At 46.4% G+C, this 20,990-nt stretch overlaps 1 protein-coding gene across 1 annotated transcript in view; it reads left to right on the forward strand.

Annotated features, from left to right (window-relative positions):
• DPY19L1 (dpy-19 like C-mannosyltransferase 1) overlaps positions 1–20,990 on the forward strand; it is a 104,459-nt gene that overhangs the window by 64,726 nt on the left and 18,743 nt on the right. Inside the window, exons 15-19 of the mRNA XM_054019321.1 lie at positions 229–330; positions 1,172–1,243; positions 2,011–2,060; positions 9,015–9,039; positions 11,812–11,931. Coding sequence (XP_053875296.1) covers positions 229–330; positions 1,172–1,243; positions 2,011–2,060; positions 9,015–9,039; positions 11,812–11,931 — 369 coding nt within the window. The remainder of the gene's footprint in view (positions 1–228; positions 331–1,171; positions 1,244–2,010; positions 2,061–9,014; positions 9,040–11,811; positions 11,932–20,990) is intronic.

Here is a 20,990-nt window from a genome sequence, read left to right on the forward strand (position 1 = left end):
TCTTGTAATCTTCTGCTGTATGTATTTGAGCAAACCTAACAATTTTGTACCTGAAAATCTCATTTAATCTGTCCAAATAATTACTTGGTGCATTTACACTTGTACTATAACTAAAGGGTTTTTGTTAAACTAAATAGGAAAATGTTTGTTTATGAAAAAAGAACTTTGTTACAGCATATGAGATCAATTTCTTATTTACTGATTTTTTTGCTTTATATTTCCTACCAGGCACATATAAGTAACCTGCTAAAATCAAAATTTATTGGCTACAAGGATTTTGATACGTTAATGTACACCTGTGCTGCAGAGTTTGACTTCATGGAAAAAGAGGTAACTTATTAAAAATTGATTTACAAAAGAGGTAACTTGTTTATATTTTACCTCAACTGTGATTGCTTCTACCAACAAATCTGAGAGCTGTTTGCTGTCATTGTAAGACTTTTGTTTCCACATTCAAGTGGAGCTAGATTTTCGTGAGGTTAGAAATAGGAAGAGTATGATTTCAGACTTGAAGGAGCTCTTAGATTTGGATGAGAGAGAAAGTACTGTATAAGGACAGATTCTTTAAATTTTGTGATACTACTTGTTTTATATAATTAGCAAAACGTAACAAAAATGTTGAGGGGACGAAAAGTAGGTGAGACCAGATCTTGAGGTCCAATGACTTGTGGTTTGTCTGCGCAGAAAATCACTTTGGATGAGTAAAAATGCTTTTAGGGCCAGTAAACTTGTCTTGGCGCAGCCATAAATTATGACTGTTAAAAAATGAATTGGTGAGTGTTTGAGATGATCCACAATTTAGTTCTAGCCTTATGACTGATAACTAAAGAAAATAAGCTGGAGATAAGATTGAAGCCTCCAAAAAGATGCTAAAGGCAATTGTAAAGTGGAAATTGGAAAGAACGTATGTAATGTTAATGTTTAGCCTTACTTAAACATAGGGGGACTAATTTATAAATGCTGCATCAGTGTTATGAGTACTAATTAGGTAGCTGGATGGGGCTTGATGTCTTGAATCTCCTTTCAGCTCACCTTGTTTCTGCTATATGTTGAAATTTAAATCTACCCAGAGGAAAAATATTTCAGGTATAAAGCATGGTAGCTTTCAGAGTGAGAATGGTAGTAAATTAAAATTAAATTTGAAGGAAATAAAAGTTTCTTTGCATTTCAGACTCCAATAAGATACACAAAGACGTTACTACTTCCGGTTGTTCTTGTGGTTTTTGGGATAATCATCATGAAGGTAAGTGATTCATTTAGTGACTTAACTATTTCCTCTTTTGGTGGTGTACTGAGGAGGGCAGTAAACTCGTTCAAATGAGAAAGAGCTAGGTAAATTAGAGTAGAAATGATAGCCAGATTTTTTTTGGAAGAAATGCTGTACTGTCTTCTGTATGATATGGTCCACTGATCCGATCCTGCACCACCTGAAGTGAATGCCAAAACTTCCGTTTTGCCTTATAAAAATCATGCCTGTAAAAACACCCATTTAAAAATTAGTGGCTAGTTTTAAACATTTAATATACATTTAGGACTAATTTGCCCTCCCTTATGTAGCCCTTTTATTTTTGGGGCTTGTGGGACCTTTATAGTTGGGTGGGGCCAGAGTTATTCCAAATTGTCCAGTTCAACTTGAATATTTTTATTCTAAACAATTTAAAAATGAAATTTTATGAAAAATGTACTGTAGTTTTATTTTGCACTTATTCTGTACCTGATTGACAGACTATATCACTAATTGTTTTTTATTATTGTATATTGCATTAGGTGTAAAACATTGCAGTTTAATCTACTGAAGAACAGACAGGCTAGATGCAGGCTGCTTGTCTAATACGAATCATTTGTTGGCATGTGTATCTAAAACATATTGAATGAAAACTACCTTTACTAATGTTTTAACCGTACCATCTCAAGCCCTCTTAATTTAATTTTAGAATTTTAAAATGTTCAGAAATGCTTTAGGAAGATACTAATTTGTCCATATTTTGTTAACTTTCATTCTGTTCACAGGCAATTAAATATATTGTGTGGGTTTTATCTCAGAAAGACCTCTGTGAACGGTAAGTATTGCCTTTAAGATGTTAAACTTAAGGATGATCTTCGAGTGGCTCTGCATATTCCCTCTTATAGGTATTGTGCTGCTTAGTGGTGCCTAAAGGTAGAACCTTCTCCCAGTAGTGTCCGTTAGTGTCCCTCCTACCTCATCTCCCACATCTCTGAACGTTCTGAGGGCAAGGCCATATAAGGATGCGCTGCACTCGCTACCACTTCAGTTCCTTCCAACCATGTGCCTGGATGGAAATGAACCATTACGGTCCCTTGGGATCTGGCACTCCATGAGTGTTTATTGTTAGTTGTTTAGTGATTTGTATAGGTAAGTAGTTAATTTGTTAGTATCTTAATTCCAGGTTATGGTGGAACTGAAGAGGATAAAACTGAGAACGAAGCGGTGTGTTTCATACCCTGCTGTTTTCCCAGCATCATACGTTAGGTGCCTGAAGTACCTGGGAGAGAGTCATTCTCCTTCTGGGTGTTGCATCTGCCAGATTTTTACACTCTGAGCTTGCCAGGAGAGGCAGAATAGATTCCAGGTGCTTCACCTTGAGGCTAAGCCCTGTGGATCTGGACATTTGTTGGATCCAGGGTCCAAGAGGCCAGTTTTGTCTCCTGTGACTTCCATCAAAGCAGTTGAAGGGTTCCAGGAAGTCAGAACCAGTGTTAAGTCTGGTTTCAGAGTAGCAGCCGTGTTAGTCTGTATCCGCAAAAAGAAGAACAGGAGTATTTGTGGCACCTTAGAGACTAACAAATTTATTAGAGCATAAGCTTTCGTGGACGACAGCCCACGAAATGCATCCGAAGAAGTGGGCTGTAGTCCACGAAAGCTTATGCTCTAATAAATTTGTTAGTCTCTAAGGTGCCACAAGTACTCCTGTTCTTCTTTTTAGTGTTAAGTCTGGCTTTGGTTCCCACTGCTCCATCCGTCAGGCCCTCAAAGCTGCCTGTGTCGGAATCAAGGATCATGCTATCCGTTCTGGCTGTCTTGGTTCCAAAGAGGAAGAGGTCTATGGATAAGACAGACCCTGCTAGCCGTGCCGGATCATGTGCCTCATTATCAGATCCATCTGATTCCAACAGAGTCTCTGTAGCTCCAAAATCTGTCTGTTCTGGTCTCAGTTTCAGGAACCAAAAGGATGGATTTGAGGATTGTGTCAGATGGGTCCCATTTAAGTCTTTGGGTCTGGCCGTAGTCCCAGTGCCAGGTCCATTTTCAGTTCCAAAGAATACTGTGATGGTGGTAGCTGATGTGTATGTACAGCTTATGATTTTTCCTCAGATCTGAGTGAAAAACCAGAGGGTCTTGAGAACAGACAGACGTTGTCAGTTCTGAGGTTTGCATCTTCTTCACTTGACTAAAGGAGAAGAGCAGAAGAGATTGTCAGTCTTTCTCCTGACCGTTTATAGCTCTTCCTTCTCAGACTTCTACAGGGTCTCCACAAAGATCTTTCTCTCCACTTGTTTCTGGCCTCCCTCTGGGTCCATTGTTGTCACCAGTGCATTCTGTCATGGATGCAAGGCCAGGTTTGAATCTGTTGCTGGGGAGACTGGCAGTCCTGGGCTCCGTGGTCTTACTGGGGGCCACCATAGGAATTTTTCAATTGTCCTCCATAGTGATGGAGGGTAGTCATGTGGCAGTTTTCCAGAATGGGCCATATTTTGGAGTTTAATGTAACCACCCTATGCTCATTACATATTCTTAATTGTCAAAGTATATCACAAGTGATTATAATAACTTTCTGTGTTTTCAGTTGAAATTTGCTGACCAGGTCAGTCTCATGCTGAAGGTTGTGCACCAGTAGAAGTAGATTGTGTGCCCATTGTTTGTACATTTATGCATAGTGGGTCAATATAAATGTACATGAATTCCTAATGTAATGCTTCTCCATTTGTAAGCTTTTGTATATACAGTAGAGCATCTAGTCTACTGGTGAAGGTAATTTTGAATGTGTCAAACAATGGTTGGTGAGTGCATCTGAGTCATCTTACAATTTAGGGTCATTGGATTTTTCAAAAGACAAGCTTGCACCTTGTTTTGGAGTTGAAACAGATTGTTGGAGTTGAAACACATCAATCTGTCCCTCAGATCATTCCTCCCTCACTTAAATGGGTGGGTTGTGCAACTATGTATTATGTCAACAAACGGGGGTGTTTATTCTGCTCTCATTTGTTCAGAGGCAATCAAATTATGGAACTGGTGCATTCTTCACAACGTTTATTCTGTGGCTCTGCATTTGGCAGGAGAGAACAATGTATTGCAGATTGTCTCAGCAGAAACAGTTCTAAAATTCATGAAGGCCACTGAAGGATCAGTTGATTTAGGACATTTTTTCTAGTTGGGATCACCCAGATGTGGACTCATTTGCAATTAGGTTTAACAGAAAGTGTTGCCTCTTCTGCCCCAGAGCAGGCAAGAACAGTGAATCCATATCAGATGCTTCCTTCTGCACTGGGGAATTTTCCTTATGCTTTCCACCTTTCCTTTGATCCAGAAGGTCGTGAGGAAGATATGTTAGGATGGGGCAAAGATAATTCTCATTGCCCCAGTTTGGCTGCATCAGCAGTGGTTTACTAATCTCCTTCAGTTGTCTGGTGGGGCCTTCATATGTCTTCCTTTGTCTCCAGATCTGCTGTCTCAGATTCTCAATTTGGATCCACAGTCCCTTCATCTGATGGCTTGGACAATTGGACTTAGACTCTGTCTACTCATGAGTAGTCAAATTTCTTAACTCTAGAAAACTGTACCAGAAGGTGCTACCATTTGAAATAGACCAGGTTTGTGGCTTGGATGAGGGAAAAATCTGATTCTCCTGTCTCAGCTTCTATAGCTTGTATTTTATAATATTTCATGCACTTAAAATTTGAAGGGTTATCTAACTTATCTTTGAAAGTTCATTGGGCAGCTATCTCTGGTTACCATTTTTTAGTTAATGGTAGATTATTTTCCTGTATAATACAGTTAAGAAATTTATGTAGGTCTTGTCTAATGTGTATTCCCCTCAGGGCCGGTCTTAGGGAAAATGGCGCCCTGGGCGAACTTGTGTTTTGGCACCCCTGGTCCCCGGGGGCATGGTTCATGGGCTCCCCAACCAACCCCTTCATCCCCATCCTGCGCCCCCTTTGCCACTAACCCCTGCATTGTGCCCCCTTTGCCCCTAAGCTCTGCACAGTGCCGCCTTCACCCCTAGCCCCAGCACTTCCCTCCCGCCTGTGCCCCTAGCCCTGCGCTGCCAGCATGCCCCGCCACACCGCCCCCCCTTCCCAGTACCCCCTTAACACCCATGCCCAGTGGCCCCTCACCCAGAGATCTCCACCACAGATCCCTATGCCCAGTGCCCTCCGACCCACAGACCCCCAACCCCACTGCTCATCGTCCCTCTCACAGCCCCCCCCCCCACCATAACTACCCAGCACACCATATTCCCGAGGGAATTCAGCACCAACAAATAAAAAATTCTGTGCACAATATTTTAAAATTCTGCAAATTGTATGTGTCAGTAAATAAATGTGGAGGCTCCAGCATGGCAGTGGCAAGCATGGGCCACTGGCTGCACCGAGGTGGGACATGACCCTGCAGCCTTCCCCCTCCCTTTCTCTCCCCTCCTAGGATAGGGACTTGGCAGGAAGATACCTCTTTGCGCATGTCAAAAGGCCACAGGGAAGCATTTTACATGATGGCTGGGATGTCAGCCATGACCCAAAATCCATTTGAATGACAAAAAAAGAAATAGCCAATACCAATGGCTGAGTCCAGCCCTCATCCAGGCCCTTGCCTGCCACTGCTCTGGGCCATCACCTCCCGAATGGCCTTTCATTCTCCCTAAAATAGCATGTCTCTCTAATCCTGAAAAGTAAAGAGGTGCTTGGGACATGCAGTTTAATAAGAAAAAGAACCAATTCATCAGTCCTAAACACATACAAGTAACAGCACAAAGAGAATAAAGCAAGGAAACCTCACTGTTTCCATCCTTCCCTTCCACGCCTGTCTCTCTCTTCATCCGCCTCCCCCCCCCCCCCCCAGCCCCCCCCCCGCCTCCATTCAGACTTCAATGCCCAGCCCGGCTCCTCCCAGCCTGGTTCCTCCCCCCGGCCCATCCCCCCCACCCGCTCCCTGAAGTCCCTGCCTGGCTCTACCCCCTGAACTTCTCTCTGCTCCCCGACTTTCTTCCCAGCCTCTCCGGGTATCCCCTCCCCCTCTGTTCCCAGCCTTGCCCGGCTCCCCCTTCTCGTCCTGCCTGGCCCCGCGGGATCCCCCTGCTCACTCACATGTCACGTCACATGGAGAGAAAGTTTCTTTCCTGGCCCCGGGCCCTGCCCCAGCCAGAGACCGAGCAGCGCAGGCAGGGAGGGTCGGAGGGTCTCTGCTCCTCTCCAGGTGGTGGTCGGCCAGGCCGCCACGCCACCAGTGATGGTCCGCGCCACTCCGGGCTCCTGTGGAGTGGGGGGCGGGATGGAACTGGAGCCCTCAGATGGCCAGCTGAGTGAGTGGGCGGAGGTGAGGAGCCAGGAGGGTGGGATCGGGAAGAAGCCTGCCAGCCCAGCACTGGGGAGGGGCCGGAGAGGAGGAGTCTGCGCTGCGGCCAAGTGAAGTCTCGCCGCAGCCAGCGAGGGGAAACCCGAACCCCGTGGGCCCAGTTTGCCCAGCCCTACTCTTCTTCCTTGTGATCTCAGTTTGTGTTTTGGCTTTATTAAGTCACGTTTTGAACCCTTAGCTGAGTGTTTGTGTTATCATTTATCTCTTAAGACATCATTTATTATCGCCATAACATCAGCCAGCAGGGTGAGTGAATTAAATACCTTGATGGCTGATCTTTTACATTCCACCATTCACATCTTTTCATAAAGATAAGGTGATTCTTAGGCCTGAATCCTAGGATTTTTCCAAAAGTGGTGTTAATTTGCTGGTATTTTTTCCAAAATGCTAATGAGGGTGAATCACCTTTATATACTTTCGATGCAAGAAGAGATTATTCATGTCTTACACTAAGAATCACATGGGTTGTATGGTGTCTTTCCAGAATACTTGTAGATGGATTAAACAATGCATTGTTGAATGTTACATGCTAGTAGAAATTCTTGTACTTACAATCATATTCCATTAGAGCTGTGGCAGCTTCTCTTGCTTGCCTTAAACAAGTTACTGTTGTTGAAATTTGCAGGGCTGCAACCTGGAGTTCTGTACACATTTAATAAGCATTATGCTCTAGATGTGGTCTGTAGGGCTGATGCTAGATTTAGCATTGTGTTCAGAATCACTGAGCGGTTCAGCAGAAGGTGTTGTAGGAGGAGTTGAGAGAGCACTCCAAGGGACATTGCTTGGAGCAGGTTTTACCACTAGGTGGCGCAATACCAGTAACTGTGAATATGCACAGCCGTCTCAAAGAACTGTGGTTACCAATAAATAGCCTTCATTTTTGCTACAAAACAAATGTTAGGATTCTTTCTTTTCATTTTAATTGATATATGCCAGATACTTTAGATCCAAAATAGTGTATTGACCTGTTTTTGGAGAGCTGTCTGCTATTCACTAAATTGAACTGGTTTTCCCTTCACTGTATAGTATTCACAAAATATTTGTATTTGTGCTTATTGATAAGTTAACTTACTATGCTTTCTGTTTGTTTGCTGTACAATCTTAGGCTAATATTTCTACTCCTTTGCCCTTCCCTTTCTCTCCCGCAAACAGTGAATGTAAACATCATCTTCATCCTTCCTTCTGGGGTGTCAGGTTCAAGTTAGAAACTCCAAGATATTTGGGTTTAATCTGTAGGAAGTGCTCCTATAAAATGTTCATTTTATTTCCTAAGCTGCCTTCATTTAGGGTTGGACGGTTCTCCTGTGATCTGGTTCTCAGAATAAAGAATGAGCAGCATCTGCAGATCAGAGAACGAAAACTACAAACTTCCCCTGCTAAAGAGCTTCTTAACACAAAGTCCTTTTCTGATTGCAAAATATGTACCTCTGTTCTGTCAGCGTTTGCATTCTAACTTTCTCCTCTGGATAGATAATAAAATTAACATGGGGTTGAGAGAGGACAGAGTCAAATCCTCATTATTTGTTGTGCTGCTGAAACACTTTGGAATGCTTCTTAAAGTACTGAGTACCTGGTGTTTCGCTCCAGAGGAATCATTGCCTTCTTATCCAGAACCAAGATTAATAGTCTATGTATATAACTATTTGCTCTTTTCCATTAAATCCATTTTGGAACCAGTATTTGATACGTATGACAGTGGTGAATTAGGCAAGGAGATTTTTGTCACTTCATCCTACACATTCAGCTCCACTGAGAGTTTTTATCTTCTTTTTTCCATAGATCGTTTCTGGGACTTGTTTGTTTGCTCATGTGGTCTTTATCAGATTTTTAACAAATATGAAACTCAAGAGCTTGAGGATTTTTTTTCTCACAAGTATCCTGCAAGAACATTAGGCATACGTGCATCAGTTTATGGAAACAGATTTACAATAATTCAATAGCAAAGTTAAGGTTCTCTGGAAGTATCTCTCTTAAGGTCTCAACAAGCTTTATAAGTTGCTGTAAAAACAATGTTTCATTTACATGGTTTCCTCCTAAGGAGCCAGAAACCATACATTTCATAACTAAATGAATGGTTGACTTGTTTTAACAATACGTAGTAGGACATATTCTGTGTACTTATCTTTTGTTAGGGAGTTTCTAGCTCTGTGTCCAAATAGCTAATCTGCTCTAAAGATTGTTTGTAGAAGTAATTAAAGTATTAAAGTGCACTTTCAGCATTGGGGATAAGCCAAAACATAAATATGGGACAAAGATATTTATCCAACTTTTAAAGAGCTTTGAAATCGGTGGCTGAAAAGGGCTATATAAGTGATATATACTTAGCTCATTTCATAAATGAAACTAGTGCACTTCTGTAGGACATATTAATGATTCTGTGCTATAAACAAATAATGTATTTGTGTGGTTTTTCTTTTTTATCCAGAGAGGATCATTTTAACCATGGTGAGGTAAGACTTTCATCTTTATGATATCATGTGTGACTCCTTAATTTGAATAAGTATTAGTACATTTTTAATATAATTTAAATGAGAATTATCTTTGTATGTTGGTTCTCAAAAGTTTAATTTTTTTGCCTAATTCCCTACTTCTTGGTTAATGTCACCAGAATAACTTCTTTAAAACAACACATACAAATGATCTCCTATTTGTAATGGGGAAAAGCCTTACGCTTTGTTTTAATGATATAAATAGAATATCCTGGATTCCAACTTTCATTTTTTTCTTGACATGTTTGAAGACTACCTCTGTAGTCTTGTTTGTTTGTAGGATTTGTGTGTGGTAGTTAAGCCTATTGCTTTACTCTCTGCTCTTTGTCAGTTACTCCTAACATTTTATTAATATAAGTAATTGTTAGTTTTTCAGTATTTGGTTGATTTTGTTATTCTTGAATGATGGCTTTTCTTTGAGGTTTTTTTTTTTTCCATTTTAAGTTCAAAAAGTCAGCCCCACTTAATACGACATCTGCTTGATGATGGGTGGAGCTATCAAAGTTTAGGTAGACACGTTTATATCCCATCTTGGCATTCAAATCCCTAAATTCAAATTTGTTAGTCCAGGAGGCCAATTGAAGACCAATTGAAGGGTAAAATGAAGGGTCAGATCACTAGAAATTAAGCATTCACTGAGGAAATTAAGTTTGCACTGCGGAAGCCTAGACTGAAGTACAAAATCCTTCCATATTTACTACAGTTAGAAAACTAATTAGAATCTAGGGGTTAGCACATAGAAAATAGCTTCCAATAAGCCTACACCCCTTAGACAATTGCTTCCAATTTAGAGGAAGGAATCTCCTTCCATGCACAAAGGAAGAAGAAAAAAAAAGCTTCCTAATGAGCTGCTTGGCACCCAATTATTTATTTTCCTGATTAATTTAGAGGCATTGTGCTGTTTTGCTCTTTAGAAACATCTTAATTCATCCAAAAATATTAAAATGATTCAAATAGGTAGAGATATTGATTGGAGTGGTTGCATTTTTATCACAAGTTCTCCTCAGGTAATGTGTGTCTGAGGTTGTGTATGTCAAGAGTTAAGAGTCTGGCGCTGATACTCTGAGTTGAACTTATTGATATTTGATTTTAAGAATATCAGAGCACTATGTTACAAATAACTGGGCTTGTCACTGGATGCACAATTTAGTAATGGTGACAACTGTATTTGTCACACCTTTCATCTCTGGATCACTAAGTATTTTAGATACAGTAACTCCTCACTTAAAGTCGTCTCAGTTAACATTGTTTTGTTGTTACGTTGCTGATCAGTTAGAGAACATGCTTGTTTAAAGTTGCGCAATGCTCCCTTATAATGTCATTTGGCAGCCGCCTGCTTTGTCCACTGCTTGCAGGAAGAGCAGCCCGTTGCAGCTAGCTGGGGGCGGGTGGGACTTGGAGCCAGGGTGGACCGGCAGACCCCCATCAGCTCCCTCCTCCCCAAAGTTCCCTGTGCGGCAGCCGCCAAGCAGGCTATCAATTGCCTGCAGTTCAGCTGTCCCTCCCCCACTGCCATGTGCTGCTCCTGCCCTCTGCCTTGGAGCTGCTCCCGGGAGCCTCCTGCTTGCTGCGCAGGAGAAAGCGGGGGGCTAATGTTAGGGCATCCCCCTGCTCCTGCACCCCTCTTACCCTATCTCCATAAGTGGGGGGGGGGATGACACGACAGGGCTCAGGAGGAGGGAGCTTCCTGGGAGCAGCTGCTGTCTCAACTTGTTGATCTACTTAACAAGGCAGTGTACTTAGAGTGGTGTCAGTGTACTTAAAGGGGCAATGCACCTCTCTCTCTCACACACACGTACAGGGTGTATGTCTCTATCTGCCATGCTGTCTCCCCTCCGTCCATTCCTGCTGCCTTGTAGACTGTGAGGCTACATGAACAACAATGGGTTAACCCTTGAGGGCTCAGCCAAAAGCTAGTTCATCATTTAGCAGTAAGGCATTCCCTGGAAAATATTCCAACTTCTGACTTCACCGCCTCAACCAAGCTTCACAATCATCATTGCTGTGTACAGTATTAAATTGTTTGTTTAAAACTTATACTGTGTGTGTGTGTGTGTGTGTGTGTGTGTAATATAATTTCCCTGGAACCTAACCCCCCCCTATTTACATTAATTCTTATGGGGAAATTGGATTCGCTTAACATCGTTTCGCTTAAAGTCACATTTTTCAGGAACATAACTGCAACGTTAAGCGAGGAGTTACTGTATGTTAAATAACTAAGCCTCTTCCTGCCTGTGAGGTAGGAGATGGCCATGCAGGGAACATTACATCTATCATTGCCTGCCTTGCAGTTTGCCCTCCTGTATATCCAGCCATCTCTCCAGCTAGCCCTTCTATGCTGCTTTTCCTCTGGGGTGACTAGATGTCCCAATTTTATAGGGACAGTCACAATTTTTGGGGCTTTTTCTTATATAGGCACCTATTACCCCCCACCACCTGTCCTGATTTTTCACACTTGCTATCTGGTCACCCTATTTTCCTCCTTCCTTTCTCTATCGATATGTAAGCATACGTAAAAAAAAAAAACCTCACAATCCTCAGGGCAGATGAGTAAAAAAAACCTACTTAACCATTGCTGTTGCTTAAATTTGGAAGATTATTTTACATTGCAATACATAAAAACTCTCTTAAATAAGTTTTGTATTTTTCAAAATGTGTTTTGAATATCAAATAAAAATGTATCAAAATGTTAGCTTATGCTTTTGTGTATGTGGTTGTTTTTTTGTTTGGCAGCTGGTATACCATGCATTGCAGCTATTGGCATATACTGTACTTGGTATTTTAATTATGAGACTGAAACTGTTTCTGACACCTCACTTATGCGTTATGGCTTCCTTGGTTTGTTCAAAACAGGTAAGATGTTCTTTAACCCTGCAATTCTCTCAACACTTAATGTTACCGTAACACATTGTTCTCTGAACTCTTATCCAAAATTATATAAACTGCTCTATTATTGTTCATAACTGCTGAATCTTTTAACTATAATATTTATTAGTTAAAAGGAAAACACAAGTTCATTAAAAAAATCAGCATTCCATTTATAGTATTACAATTAAAACAAACACTTGGAATAGTGTAACTACAGCATAAGTCTGTCTTATTGTGCCTTGTACTGAGCTTAGTTATAGGACAGCACATTTTGCTTTTAACTGTACATTTCATTGCTATTACTGGTTTTGTATCACTCTAATTTTATCAAAAATTAATGTTGATGTATAATCACATTCCCTTTTTCCCTGTTAGATTCATTGCCTACATATCTATTCTCAGTGGAAGTTTAGTTTTAGATAGGCTTGAATGTTGAAAGCATATTCTTGCTTTGAAGTTGAACTGGGATGCAAAATGAAGATAAGATTTTTCTAGTTTTAAATCACCTATAATGGAAAAGCAGACCAGACTTCTTCAGATGTGGAATATTTGTTGGAACTGGCTATTCAGACAAATATTCTACATTTTTGAAGGGTGATCCTCACACCCAGAATACAGATTGTCTTTAGAACTGGAGCTAAATATCTTCACTGAGCATACTTGAGCCTCTCTCAGTTCCTTGTGCTGACCAGAGTGCATGCTCCCTCCCTCACAACTCCTGTGTGTGATTGGACTGCACATGTGCCATTTCCACAGAACAACTAAACATGCCTCAGCTCCTCACAGCTTCTGTATGTAACAGGACTGCACATACACCAGCCCCACAGAGTGACAGAATATACTTCAGCGCATGGCAGCAGGGTCAAAGCCAGATTTTCCCAGTAATGTCTGCTTCCAGTACTCTGGGCTGGGCACTGGAACTAAGAATAGAGTGTCTGTGCCCCCTGTCCTATCAATGACCCCCCTGTGGGCACTCAGGCAGTGTGGAGAAGGAAGCTGGTCTGATTCAAATGCGGAAGGGACAAAAGCCAGACTGGGGGGTGGAAAGGAATAGGAGTCTGGAACTAAGGGTGGTGGAGGAAGAGCAACTGTGACTGGGAGTTGGAAGGGAGAGACTGGGACTGTTCTGGCAAGGAGACTGGAACGAAACCTGTGGGGGAGGGGGATGGTAATGGGCAGAGAAGATGGATCTGAAAAAGTGTTGGGGTGCAGGGGGAGAACTGGGATTTGCTGGGTGAAGAAACTGGGACTTGGATGTGAACCCTGAGTAGTGGAGGTAGGGACTAGGATAGACAAAGAGAATAGGACTAGAGCAAGGAGGTGAGGTGGGAAAGGTGGGAACAGATAGGGCAGGGAAGGCATCAAGCTTGAGGGAAACAGGTAGAAGAGTCTGTGCCCATTAAAGCACTCTCATTTCCAGAGCCTGGAATGGAACCCACGTTTCCTGAATCTCACCATTCCACTGCTGTAAGCAAATATATGTGAAACGTACTGGCGAAGTGTGTGTCTTCTCCCGGTCTAGTGCTGGTCAATGTAGTGATTAACAACCTAACTATTTTTATCAGTTTCTCTCTTAGCTTAAGTACCAGAAGTCTATGTAGTGGATCTACATGTTCCAACCCTGCTGATGAACCACGTGGGTGTCAGTATGGTATCACATTTGGAATATTTCTTTCAGTTTGTTTTTTTTTAGGAAACATAGGCAATTAAACAGTAAAAAACTGTTAAAAGAACGTTATTCAGGTTTCAAAGTCAATCACTCAATTAAGAAGTGCCAGTATTAAGGTTGCTTATAATTTTAATTCAGCCCCATTGTGCACATGCATTATGATAGTCTTCTTTTTTGTGTGATTGCACATGTCCATTCCACTTCAGGTGTGTGCGCGTTCCCACACAATCTGTAGATATCTAGTTGTCAGAGATTTTTTTCCCTCAGCAGTGCCCATCGGGGCAGCACAGGTGACTTCTGTTCCTTCATGCTGCTGTGCAATGGTATAAAGGACGGAGCCATCCCCAACCCCATCAGTTCCTTCTTACCATCCGTGATGGTTGTTGGAGAGTGTGGTCTTACTATCACAAGTCTTTTCCTTGGTTTAGTAGTCTATAGTGTTAGGTAGTTATAGAAGTACCCATTCCTGGGTATTGCTACCTCTGCCGGGCAGTCACTGGGTTTTACGCCCTGTCATTCCTGCAAGAAACCAGTTCCAGTAAGTGACCCACACTCCAGTTGCCTGAAGTGTCTTGGAGAGACTCAGGTCCATGTTTTGGTGCCTACTTTGCAAGGATTTTGAGCCAAGAAGGACATGGAGGCCAGGCTTAAGTTTCTGCTACACTCATCCTCAGAGCCGTATCACTCATAGTGGGTACCAAACACATCTGTATTCATCAGCTTCTTGTGGTTTTGCTAATTCTTGGGTCCATACTCCTTCCCCAGTACTGAGAAAGAGGCACGGAAAGATGGCATCTAATCTCAACAGGGCTGTGCCAGAGTCAATGGTCCTGCCTGAGCAGATGACTGCTTTGGAGAATGCAGTATCTCAGCATCTAAAGATGATGCCAAGTTTGAACATGTGGTCATTCCATCTGAGGGTGGGATCGAAGTCTACCTGAATAAAGATTGAACTGCTTGTGAGTCACCAGAAGTGGAATGCACATGTGCAGTCACTCAAAGAAGAAACAGTTACTAACCTGTTCCCTAACTGTTGTTCTTCGAGATGTGTTGCATGTGTCCATTCCACCACCAGCCCTTCTGTATCGGAGTCTGTCTGGCAAGAAGGACTTGGGGAGAGGTTGGAGCAGTTCCACACTTTATACCATCACGCAGCAGCATGAGAGTAGCAGAGGGCACGTGCGCCATCCCAACAGGTACCGCTGAGGGAAAAATCTCCCAACAGCTGTGCATTGGGCATGCACGCAGCTGAAGTGGAATGGGCATGTGCCACACATCTCAAAGAACAACAGTTCTTCGAGTGCTTGCTCATATCGATTCCAATTAGGTGTGCGCGCGCTGCGTGCACGATCGTCGGAGAATTTTCTACCCTAGCAACACCCAGTGGGTCGGATGTGGAGCCCCCTGGAGTGGCGCCTTCATGGCGCTGGATATATACCCCAGCCGACCCAGCGCCTCCTCAGTTCCTTCTTACCGCCCGTGATGGTCGTTGGAACTGTGGAGCGCGACATAACTGTTCTCCACTCTCCCTAGCTTTACTTGTTCATTCTTGTAGATAGTTGTTGGTATATACTTTTAGATTAGTAGCTTGTTGTTAATAGCTGTAGAGTAGTTATAAATAGTTATTGGGGTTAAGGGGGCTATTATCCCCCCTTTTCCCCCCGGCGCACAGCCGGGCTCATGCCCAAGGCTCCTGGCTATAAGCCGTGCGCGACCTGTGCTAAGCCTATGCCAACGTGAGACCCTCACGACTCTTGTCTGAAGTGTTTAGGGGAGTCTCACCAGACGGACAAGTGTAAGATCTGCAAGGCTTTCAGGCCCAGGACCAAAAAGGAGCGGGACTTTAGACTTAAGAAGCTCCTTATGGAGGCGGCACTTAGCCCAGATCTTCCTTCGGTGTGCCAAGTTCCGGCACCAAGTGCCTCGGTGCGCAGCGCCCCAGCGGCACCCTCTGGTACTGCACCGCAAGCAGACACGGATAAGGCCCCACGGCACCGTCCTCCCTCGGCACCGCGTCCGCCGCAAGCCCTTCAGCGCCGTTCCCTGTCTCCGGGACATAAAAGACCCCGCAAGACCCAGGACGCTGCCGTCCAACAGGCACCGGCTCCTCCCGCACTGGTGGTAGAGCCGCGTCCGGCTTCGGAGCGCCAGAGGGTGCAGGCATCGTCGACACCGTTGACTCCGGCACCGGGGGTAGGGCCGTTGAGTCCGGTGCGGACTGGCTCACCGCCTCGTCCTGTGGTTCAGCCCTGTCTCCCTTCTACGCCGGAGACTTTTCAACGGCGAAAGACCTCATTGCCCTCATGGAGCTGGCGCCGTCTCAGTCCGTGGCACCGCATCCCCTTCGCACGGTGTAATCCAGGGGCAAGCCTGCCCTGATACGCCCTCCATCTCCGAGGGTGGACTCGCGGCACCGCTCCCGGTCTCAGAGGAGGTCCCGACGCCGCTCACAGTCCCGGCACCGATCTTCATCTCGGCACCGGTCGTACTCACGGCCCAGATCTTCCTCCTGGCACCGATCTACTTCTCGCCACCGACCTGAGCATCGGTACCGGTCGGAGTCCAGATGCAGTTCCCGACACCGGTATGAGCACTGCTCCCGTTCGCGAAGCCGCTCCCGGCACCGAGTCTACAGACGGTCTTCATCTTCACGATCCAGATCTGGATCCTGGTATCGGCATGGCCATCGGCACCTTTCTCGATCCCGGTACTGCTCACTGGCACCGCGCAGAGACCACTCGCCTGTGGACCGGCACCACTCGGCACTGCACCAGGACAAGCCCCTGCAATCACGCTCAGCACCACCCTGGCCCTCAAGGTTGGTGTCTCGCTCGTTGGAAGGGGCTTCCCGATCAGCATACCCTGCTCAGGGTCAGGCTGCAGACGACTTGGGTCATTGGCAGGAGGGGGCAGAGGACCCTAGGCAGGACCCTGCACATTGGTCTTTCTGGACCCCATGGGCATATCACCAAGCTCAAGGGGCTCCACCAGCGGCCTCTCGCTCGGCACACTCTGAGCCCAGGGTACCTGAGGCCACCATCTCCCGTCCTCCCCCAGGGGGCATGGAGGCTCCCGTGCCGACACCCACGCAGCCCCCAGACCCCGGTGCAGGGGATCTTGCACATCAGGGACCCTTGGAGCCGGACCCTCATCTGGATCCTTTACCCCCTGAGGTGGCGTCCTCATCCTCCCCGGATGAGGCGGTGGCGGGTACAACAGCCTCAGGCCCATCTCCAATAGACCTCTGTGCCCCCCAACACTTGTTATGTCGGGTGGCACGGAACATGGACCTACAGGCTGAGGAGATAGTGGAGGTGGAGGACCCGGTGGTGAGCATCCTCTCAGCTGATGCCTCATCCCGGGTGGCGATGCCCATTATTCGTACGATTCAGGCTAACGCTAATGCCATATGGTAAACCCCGGCCTCCATCCCTCCCACTGCCAGAGGTGTAGAGAGGAAGTATTTTGTCCCCTCTAAAGACCATGAGTACCTCTATACAGACCCTCTGCTGTGTTCACTAGTAGTCTCCTCAGTGAACGCAAGAGAGCGTCATGGTCAGCAGGCGGCAGCGCCCAAATCAAAGGACGCCAAACGCTTCGATTTGTTTGGACGTAAGGTTTATTCAGAAGGGGGGTCTGCAGCTCAGAGCCGCAAACCAACAGGCGCTCTTGAGTTGGTACAATTACAACTCATGGACTTCCATGGGTAAATTTAAAGAGTTGGTCCCCCAGGACTCGAGAGAGGAGTTGGGGGCCCTAGTGGAGGAAGGTAAAAAGGTGGCTAGGACCTCCTTCCAGGCCTCCCTGGACATAGCGGACTCTGCCGCCAGGACACTAGCATCGGGGATAGCCCTGAGACGCGTCTCTTGGCTTCAGGTATCGGCGTTACCACCAGAACTGCAGCAGACCCTGCAAGATCTGCCGTTCGAGGGCCAGGGGTTGTTCTCGGACAAGACGGACTCTCGGTTGCAGAGCCTCAAGGACTCCAGAACCATCATGCGCTCCCTGGGGATGCATGTCCCAGGACCCCAGCGCAGGCCCTTTAGACCCCAGCCACAAAGGTTCTACCTTCCTCCTCCTCATCCGAGACAGGACTTCCCCAGAAGGCGGGGGCGAGGTGGTAGACGGAGGTCGACCGGCCCCCAACCCGGTCAGAACCAAGGCCCTCCTAGACCACCTTCAGGGTCTAGGCAAATTTCTTGAAGGTGAGCTCGAGGACGGCGTGCCAGCCACTACCCAGGATCCATTCCCTTTCTTTCAGGATCGCCTCTCCCGTTTCCACCGTGCTTGGTCCCTTATAACCTCGGACCGTTGGGTCCTTCGCACAGTGGAGCGGGGATACGCTCTCCAGTTTTCTTCGTTCACCCCCTCCCACCTCCCTTCTCCGTCCCTCTTCAGGGACCCTTCTCACGAGCATCTCCTTACACAGGAGGTTTTTGGGCTCCTCTCTATGGGGGCCATAGAGGAGGTTCCGCCAGAGTTAAGGGGCAGGGGGGTTTACTCCCGCTACTTCCTGATCCCCAAAGCAAAAGGGGGTCTGCGACCCATTTTAGATTTACGCGGACTCAACAAATTCATAGTAAAGTTGAAGTTCCGCATGGTCTCCTTGGGGACCATCATCCCTTCCCTGGATCCTGGAGACTGGTACACCGCCCTCGACATGAAGGACACATATTTTCATATAGCAATCTACCCCAGCAGCAGAGATAGTGGAGTTGGAGGACCCGGTGGTGAGCATCCTTTCAGCTGACGCCCCATCCCGGGTAGCGTTGCCCATAATCCGCTCCATTCAGGCTAACGCCAAGACAGTATGGCAGACCCTTGCCTCTATCCCACCTACTGCCAGAGGGGTGGAGAGGAAATACTTTGTTCCTTCTAAGGAGTATGAATACCTGTATACTCACCCTCAGGCGTGTTCACTGGTGGTGAACGCAAGGGAACGACATGGTCAACAGGCCGCAGCGCCCAAATCTAAAGACGCCAAGCACTTCAATTTGTTTGGACGCAAAATTTACTCAGCGGGGGGCCTACAGCTCAGAGCTGCAAACCAACAGTCACTCTTGAGCTGCTATGATTATAACTCGTGGAACTCCATGGGCAAATTTAAGGAGTTGATTCCACGAGAGTCCAGGGATGAGTTCGGGGCTTTAGTGGAAGAGGGCAAAAAGGTGACTAGGACCTCCTTACAGGCCTCTCTTGATGTAGCGGACTCTGCTGCTAGGATCCTGGCGTCGGGCATAGCTATGTGACGCATCTCCTGGCTTCAGGTGTCTGGCTTACCATCAGAACTGCAACATGTCCTGCAGGATCTACCATTTGATGGGCAGGGCCTGTTCTCGGACAAAACGGACTCTCGGTTACAGAGCCTAAAAGACTCCAAAACCATCGTGCGCTCCCTGGGGATGCATGTCCCAGTTACCCAGCACAAGCTCTTTAGACCACAGCCTCAAAGGTTCTACCCTCCTCCTCGTGGGGCAAGGCTTTTACAGAAGACGTGGACAAGGTGGTAGAAGGAGATCCACCGGCCACCAACCTGGTCAGAACCAAGGCCCTCCTAAACCATCATCAGGGCCCAGGCAAAATTTTTGAAGCTGCGCGTGAGGACGGGCTTCGACCCATATTAGATCTGCGTGGACTCAACAAATTCCTGGTAAAGTTGAAGTTCCGCATGGTCTCATTGGGGACCATTATTCCTTCCCTGGATCCTGGAGACTGGTACGCCGTCCTCGACATGAAGGACGCGTATTTTCACATAGCGATTTAGCCTCCACACAGGCGCTTCCTTCACTTTGTGGTAAACCACAAACATTACCAATTTGCTGTCCTTCCCTTCGGATTGTCCAGAGCTCCGAGAGTGTTCACCAAATGTATGGCTGTCGTGGCAGCCTACCTTCGTTGACAACGGATACAGGTGTGCCCGTATCTCGACGACTGGCTCATTTGGGGCCACACCAGGGAAGAAGTGCAATCCCACGTCCAACTCATCCTGCACACCTTCTGCAAGCTGAGCATCTTACTCAACAGAGAGAAGTCAACTCTGGAACCAACCCAGAGAATAGAGTTTATTGGGGCAGTCTTAGACTCCAGACTCGCCCGCACTCTCCTGCCGGACACTTGTTTTCAGACTATGGCAAACATCATCTGCAGCCTCCAAAGCTTCCCAACTTCCACGGTAAGGACTTGCCTCGGCCTTCTGGGAGTGCATAGCGTCGTGCACTTATGTAACCAGGCATGCTAGACTTCGGCTCCGCCTGCTGCAGGCCTGGGTATCAACAGTGTATCGTCCGGGTCGGGACAGCCTGGACATGGTGGTCACGGTTCTGGAGTCCGTCTTGTCCTCCTTCACTTGGTGGTTGAGCCACACAGTCGGTGTGCGAAGGGGTACCATTTCACGCCCCACAACCTTCCTTATACCTTGTCACAGATGCATCATCTCTGGGCTGGGGCACCCATATCGGGGAACACCAGACGCAGGGCCTTTGGACCACATCTGAAATAACTCTGCACATCAATGTACAAGAATTGATGGCAGTACGCCTAGCGTGTCAGGTGTTTCGCGGTCTCCTACATGGCGGTTGCGTGTCAGTCCTCACAGACAACACCACGGCCATGTTCTACATCAACAAACAAGGGGGAGCCGGGTCATCCCCCTCATCCCAGGAGGCCATTCGCCTGTGGGAGTTTTGCATAGCCCACTCGATACATCTGATGGCGTCGTTTCTCCCAGGAGTCCAGAACACGCTGGCAGACCATCTCAGCAGGTCATTGCAAACTCACGAGTGGTTGTTTCGTCCAGATACCATCCACTCCATCTTCCAGAGGTGGGGATTTCCCCAGATCGACCAATTCGCCTCGCGCATCAATCGGAAGTGCCAAGTGTTCTGTTCTCTCCAAGGGCACTCTAAGGGCTCCCTGTCAGATGCTTTCCTACTGCCGTGGAAAGACCAGCTGTTCTACGCCTTCCCTCCATTCCTGCTGGTCCACAGGGTCCTGCTTAAGCTGCGCAGGGACAAGGCACGCATGATTCTGGTCGCTCCAGCATGGCTAAGGCAGCACTGGTACACCACACTCCTGGAGTTGTCGGTAGAGCCTCCGATCACGCTCCCACTGTGGCTGGACCTGATCTACCAGGACCACGGATGACTGTCACCCTGACCTGCAATCGCTCCACCTTACAGCGTGGATGCTGCGTGGTTAACTCGGGCGGAGTTACTCTGCTCACAATCCGTGCAGCAGGTTCTGTTAGGCAGCAGGAAACCATCCACACTGGCAACCTACTTAGCCAAATGGAAGCGCTTCTCCTGTTGGTGCGAGCAGCACACCACGCCCCCCTTGCAGGCGTCGATACCACTTATACTGGACTATCTCCTATCCC

This window comes from Malaclemys terrapin, chromosome 2 (assembly GCF_027887155.1).
Source record: "Malaclemys terrapin pileata isolate rMalTer1 chromosome 2, rMalTer1.hap1, whole genome shotgun sequence".
Taxonomy (NCBI): Eukaryota; Metazoa; Chordata; order Testudines; family Emydidae; genus Malaclemys; species Malaclemys terrapin.